The sequence below is a fragment of the Equus przewalskii genome, chromosome 26 (genome assembly GCF_037783145.1).
Source record: "Equus przewalskii isolate Varuska chromosome 26, EquPr2, whole genome shotgun sequence".
In the NCBI taxonomy this organism is placed as follows: domain Eukaryota; kingdom Metazoa; phylum Chordata; class Mammalia; order Perissodactyla; family Equidae; genus Equus; species Equus przewalskii.
In genome coordinates, this window is record NC_091856.1 from 26,112,341 (window position 1) to 26,119,562 (window position 7,222).

At 38.2% G+C, this 7,222-nt stretch overlaps 1 protein-coding gene across 1 annotated transcript; it reads left to right on the forward strand.

The window, feature by feature from the left end:
* The first annotated feature begins 253 nt into the window (after nt 1–253).
* Nucleotides 254–1,192, forward strand: LOC103555996 (olfactory receptor 1J4-like). Its single transcript, XM_008527852.1, has one exon. It carries the CDS (start codon nt 254–256, stop codon nt 1,190–1,192), a length of 939 nt encoding a protein of 312 aa, XP_008526074.1.
* The last annotated feature ends 6,030 nt before the right edge of the window (nt 1,193–7,222 follow it).

The following is a 7,222-nucleotide window of genomic DNA, read 5'->3' on the forward strand; positions in this document are numbered from 1 at the left end:
AAAGCCCTCTTGATTCTTAGCAATGAGGGGTTGTTTGCTGCTTTTGGGTGCGATGTTTTTCTGGAGCCAGACTAGGTAGAAAGCAGATGCCTGCATCCCTATATGTGAGTAATTATTAGAGTGTAGCTAAAAATTAATTGTTTTCAGAGTTTGTGACAGAGAATTAAAGTATGAGATGTGATGGTCATGATCATCCTTTCTAGTTTCCTGATCTACCTGAGCTTTATTCACCCCCAGCATACAGAAGAGCAGTATGAGGTCTGAGAACAAGAGCAGCGTGTCAGAGTTCCTCCTCCTGGGGCTCCCCATCACGCTGGAGCAGCAGGACCTGTTCTTTGTCTTATTCCTATGCATGTACCTGACCACAGTGATGGGGAACCTGCTAATCATCCTGCTCATCAGGCTGGACTCTCGCCTACACACCCCCATGTACTTCTTCCTCAGCCACTTGGCCTTCTCTGACATTTCCCTTTCATCTATCACGGTTCCAAAGATGCTCAAGAACATGCAGACTCAGCAACAATCTATCCCCTATATGGGGTGCATTTCTCAGTTGTATTTTTTCATAGTTTTTGGTTGTCTTGACAATTTCCTTCTTGCAGTGATGGCATATGACAGGTATGTGGCCATCTGTCAGCCACTCCACTACACAACTTTTATGAGGCAGGAGCTGTGTGTCTCACTAGTAGCTGGGTCCTGGTTCTTCTGTTGTGCACATGCCCTTTTGCACACCCTCCTCTTGGTCCAATTGTCCTTCTGTGCTGACAATACCATTCCCCACTTCTTCTGTGACCTCACTGCACTCCTGAAGATAAGCTGCTCAGACATCTCTCTCAATGAGCTGGCCATCTTCACTGAGGGAATAATGCTTTTGATTCTGCCTTTGACTGGTGTCTTGGGCTCATATATCTGTATAGGGACCACCATCCTAAGAGACCCCTCTACCAAGAGACTCTTTAAAGCCTTTTCTACTTGTGGCTCCCATCTCCTTGTGGTATCATTGTACTATGGGACACTTGCAGGTGTCTACTTTTTCTCCACATCATGGGACTCCAATGACAAAGTCGTAATTGCTTCAGTCGTGTATACAGCAGTTACCCCCATGCTGAATCCCTTCATATATAGCCTGAGGAACAGAGATATAAAACATGCCCTAGAAATATTTGTCAATAGGGCTAAATTCTTTCAGTGACAATCACTAAATACTTTTATTGCAGTCGTGAGCAGAGTGAGATGTGTCTTCTAAAATTATTGTGTTTGACAGCTGTACACAATTTTAAAATAATATACATTCTGCTATCATGAATATTGTTGTTACTATGCTAACTACACCAAGTTTGCTAATTGGAATGTTACATGTTCTTAATCCCTAATTAATTTCTTCTGCTTGTTTGTAACTTCTAATAAGATATGTACATAATCTTATGGAAAATATTTTGCACAATATCATTGTGGATTTGTTTTTTTATCCTTCTTGTTATGTCATTTTTTGCTAATGTATGTTTTATACTATGTTATTGAGGACATGTAAATTTATCGTCATGATCTGCTCATGGTGGACTCATTCTTTTAGGTAGTAGTGTGCTGAAGATGGCTTGCATTGGCTGAAAGGTGATTGTGCACATCTCTTCCAACTCCACATTCAATGACATCATATTGGTAGGTTGAAATCAGGCATAATGGGAACCGTGACACTATGGAAATTGGAAAATCATACAAAGCAAGACATGGTAAAAAAAAAAGGGAGAGAGAGCATCATTTTTCATGCATTTAAAAGCACACTACTGCATTTATAATTAGGAGATATCTCTCTTTATCTCTAGCAATGGCTCCTACCTTAACCTCTCATCCACTTGTTCTGATATTAGTATAGGTACACCAGTTTTGTTTTGGTTAGTATTTTGATGGTATTTATTTTCCATCACTTTAAGCTAGTCTCTGTCATTTTATTTGTGAGGACTCTGCTCTTAACAGAGTAAAGTTGGGTTTTGCTCTTTTTATGATGACTGACATTGATTAAATTTCTGGAGAATTTGATCTATTAACATCTAATACAATCATAATACATTTTAATTTATATTTTTCATATTACTATATATTTTCTGTTGGACATCTGTTGTATATTTATTGTGTATTTTCTTTCTCCTTTTTGATAAGTTAAATATATATTTAGTTTCCCCATTCCCCTCTATTAACTTTTTAATCATACATTATTATTTTATAATTGTTTTCTGTGTCTTATGTAGAGATTCCTCTTACTTTCTCTTCAATTTTTTAAATTGTTGTATAATATACGTAACATGAAACTTACCCTTGGAACCATTTGAGCTATACAATTCAGTGGTGTTTAGTACATTCATCACCACTGTCTCATCCAAAGACTCCAAAAGAAAACTCTATGGAATGTCAATGCAATCGGGTACTTTGCAGCTGTGAAAAAATAATTATAATGACATCCATGAACCAATATGGAGGGATTTCCAGGATATATTGTTAAATGGAAAAAAGCAATGTGTAAGAAAACAAGCATAGCATGCTACTTTTTGTGCAAAAGTGAAAAGGAAGCAAACTATATATATATATATATATATATATATATATATATATATATATATATATATATACTGGATGTTTGAGCAAAAAGAAATAGAAAAAGAACAAATCAGAAACTAATGAGATTGCTCACCTACAGGAGGTGAGTAGGAATGTGGTAGAAAAGGTAGGGAGATGAGTATGTTTATTTCTCTAGTTTTGATTACGTTATCTTTTACCTACTAAAAAATAAACAGAAGAGGGTGGGGAATAAAGCAAAATAGAATAAAACAAAACAAATGAACCTAACTACATTGCAAATTAATCCCATAATCGGACTAAAATGGAATATTAACTAACTAACCTAAGTAATTCTTGAACACAGAATTTCGTCTATTTAATCTCAAAATAAAGAAAAAATCTAAACATAGTTTTTGAGCTGCAGTTAGTTCTTCATTAACAGTGATGTGAGTTCAAGGTTCTGAAATTACATGACATATATTCAAAGATTCAACAAATAAGTAAACATATTGTGGAAAAGGGAATGACTCCTCACTATCAGGAAAGGCACCATGTTGCGTGGAAAAGAAGAGACTGGAAAGAACTTTATGGTGTCAAACTAGATTTGGAGATATCAACTTGAACCATGTTTTTCAAATGTATAAATAGATTGAAATGCATACGTTATTTGTGTCAATATCTATAATGTTCCCATCCCCTAATCTTTCTGACCCACCTCCTATGGGTAACCCATCTTTAGTTTATTACTTTGTAGTGTCTACTTCCTGCGTTCATATATATATATATATATATATAACATATATAAATATATATATATATATATATATATATATAATTTCCCAACTATGTTCTCTGAGACCATTCAGAATCCTTTAAAGAAATGAACATGCCTAATGACAAATTTGCTCTTTACCATTCTCCTCTAAAAGTGGCCTATGTTACTTAGAAAAATGGCTGATTCCAGGGTGCAGCCAGGGCACAAGAACAAAATACAACTGATAATTGCAGAAGAAATTATAGAATTAGAAAATCGCTATTTGGTCACCACATCTGCAATAAACTTTAAATATCAGAATCACTAATGGTTGTTAAGCTGGAACCATGCCAAAAAGGAAGAAGGCCAGGTCATCACTGGCATTGGGGACACCATCTCCTGGGACCTCAGTCCCTCTGGCTCATGGACACACAGCTCCCCAAAGGAGAGTAAGAAACAGGCCAGAAGCTTGGGAAGTTTGTTTAAGTTCTCTCTTTGGTAACTAAATATTCTATTTTGACATTTCCCTGGAGTTTGTTAAGCAATACGAAAGTCTATAGGTGATCTGAGGCCACGGACATTTCTCCAAATTGTCTGGATACCAGATCTCCTGAAGAGAAGCTGAGGATTTGGGCAGCAGTCTGGAGCAGAAGGTGTTTGAGGTCACTAGTGAAGAGCGTGGGGTCAGAGGGAGCTGGAAATCTGCATTTGGTGGATCTGCCTGTATGCTTGTAGATTTGCGTGCCTTTGTGTTCATGGATGTGTGTGTGTGTGCGCATGCATGTTATTTATGATTGTGTGTGTATATGAGTGTTTATGAACTGAACCACATATTGATCATCCTTCCCTTAGGATGAGAACTGGTCACAGGCGACTATAATCCTCAAATAAGTAGCATGTGCGTGCCTTATATCAATTACAGAAATGTAATTTATAATTCAAGTGTTCTCATAAAGAAAACTCCAAACACAAATGGCTTGATTGGCAAATTTTATCAAATATTTTTGAGGAAGAAATAGTTCCAATGGATTATGTTTACCAAGTGGTAGAAGAATTATTCTTCCATTATTTCCTAATTTTTTACTTTACTTATCTTTTAATGTTGTTGAATGACCATTTGTAGAATTGGTAATTTGACTAATTTATTGTTATTGATTTGGGCTGGTTCTGTGTAAATAAAGTAGTCAGAGGCTTGAACTAAGGAAGATCCTTAATCTCTATTAGCTCCCTTTTTCCCTGACGCAAGAGTAAAAGGATCGAGAAAGAAAACTACTGTGGACAAGGTATTAGTCTTGGGGAGACCTCAGTAGTCTTTTTGTCTATATGAAAGAGGCCAGGTTTCAGAATCTGACATCTAAGAAACCCCTACTCTGCATCCAGTCCTGTGCTAGGCTCTGAATGGTCGAGGAGAGGGGAGAAGTAAATAACACAACCTCTGTCCTAGAGGTGCAATCACATTTGGGACATAGGAAAGAAATGTGTCCAAAATTGTAGGGCAGATTGTATGTGTAATAAAAACTGGGGTTGGAGGGATGGGTAGGCAAGGTGTGCAGGAGGTAACATTGAGAATGATCCTCTACAAGTGGCCACTTTCATAAGAGTCTGAGAGAAGCCCAGCCTGTGGAGGTGTCTGCTAACATGTGTTAAACACAGAGGGAACAAACTTGGATTAGGTTATGGATTGAAATTTGTATCACAGAGTTGTGTTTTTCTGAGGGGACAGCTTGGGTCTTTCTCAGGGAGGAAGTAGGTCTTTACAGTTTCGAGGAATTTATTAATCCATCAACTGAGGCATTCATTCACTCTCAACTCTCTGTCAACATGAATGATTATAAATATATTTACCTTTTGTTGGAGTATACAAAGAAAATGATCATAAGAGCTGGCATTTATTGTGTATTTATCATGTGCTTTAGTATGCATTATCTCAGTTAACCTTAATAGTAACTTCATAATGACAATACTATTATTATCTGAACTTTAAAGCTGATGAGACAAAGATGAGAGAATTTATTTTACTTGTTCAGGGCCAACAATGAATGACTGGCCCAGCCCAGCATCCAGTTCATTCTGACCAGTGCATTGGCAACATCAATATTTGAAGATGACTAAGACATTCCTGCTTCCTGGCTGGAACTATGAACAGGCATAGAGGAGGAGCCCAGGATGACCCTGATATCATGGGCACCCTCTCAGGTGGCTCCTGCAGGTCAGTCCCTCCAGCTTTTGCACAAGCTCCTCTCAAGATCTGATAGGAATGGGAGGTATTTAGTCTACTTTGACTTTTTCCTTAGCCAGGAGCTTAGGGAATTTCTGAGTCCTCTCTGTGGTTTATAAGATGGTATCCTTCTGCCTGTTGCTCTGAAGTTCAAGGAGAGACATGGAAAACTCAGGAAGTTGTGAACTCACAGAGGCTTTCCTCTTATGTTTTTGTTCCTGTTGTGCTCAACAGAAGAGGAGAATTCAGGAAATTTCATTAGAAGGCAGCTGAGCTCACCAACGACTGGCACAGGTCAGAGTAAGCTGGGAATTCTAGGTGGGCAAGATGTGTCTCTGTGTCTGGAGGTTGCATATGGATTCCACATGGGTCTGTGTGTTTTTTGTTTGTGTAATGTGGTTATATGCATGTTTTCTTCATGAATTTTGTCTGCGTGTGTGAGATATATACATCTCTCTCTCTCTATATATAGGCACATATGAGAGAGAGATGTAAATGACTCACAATCTGATTTTTTTCTTTTCTGACTCAGAGCACACAGCACCAAATAAGCCCGTATTAAGAAGTGCAGAGCATTTCAGAATGTGATTTGGGGTCTCCTAATCAATCCTTTAATCTTCAGTATTTTCCACACTCTACTTTTGTAACTCCCACATTTTCCTCCTCATAATTAAATACATGAGATTATAGAGTCTGAAGAGAGATGGTTGTGCTCCTGAATCTAAAGTAGATGCTTCCTGAATTTACCCATAACCAGCATAGGGAGAGGGCTTGAAATCTCTCCTCAGTGATATGGATGTGTGTGATCTTGAGTTTTGTTTGTGGATTATATTTGTGTGTGAGTCCAGATGTTTAGACTGTGTCGTGTGTGTGTGTTTGTACGTGTATTTGATGATTTTTTTAAATTTCCAGTTAGTGTATATGTGGTGGTTCCTGTGAGTGAATGGGGCCCAAGTGCCTCACTCACTGATAACCTCTGCCTATGTTGGGTGCAAGTCAATGGGGGCTGGAACATCTCCTCCTGGAATGAGTGAGTACATGTGTGGCCATGTGTGTTGCTCAACTATGAAGAGGCGTGTGTGTGTAGTGGTGTGTTTCTTGTATGATTTTTGTGCAGTGTGTGACTTGTGTGTTTTTGTTTGTATGTGTGCTTGTATAGTTCAGTCTAGATTCATACAATGGACATTTGATTTAGATATGTTGCTGGATGTTTTACGTTTGTGTTGTACTGTGCACGTGTTTGTATTTATGTGTGGTGCGTGGTGGATTAATTCTGTGTTGTGTGTCCAATCTGTGGTATTATTTATTATTTGCATTTATATGAGTGTGTGGATAAATAAACCACACACTTACCATCTCTTACTCAGGGCTGATATAGGGCACAGGTGGCAAGAAATCACAGGTCAGTCATTTAAATGCACGTGTATGTGTGTATTTCTTGGATGTGTTTTAGGGTCTTCTGGTTGGTCCCTATGAAGACTCATATATTTCCTTAACTAACTTTCAAAAGTGGCTATATTTCTGTATTGAGCAGGCAGGTTCAGGTGCATTTCCACCACTGGGCAGGTGTCATGCACTAGTAGATATGAACTCAGTGTCTGTAGTACATCTGACACGGCACCAATCCTCAATCTGGGCCCTTATGTGTTTTTGTGACTTTGGGAAGTGACTTCATCTCTCTGAGGTTCAGATACCTC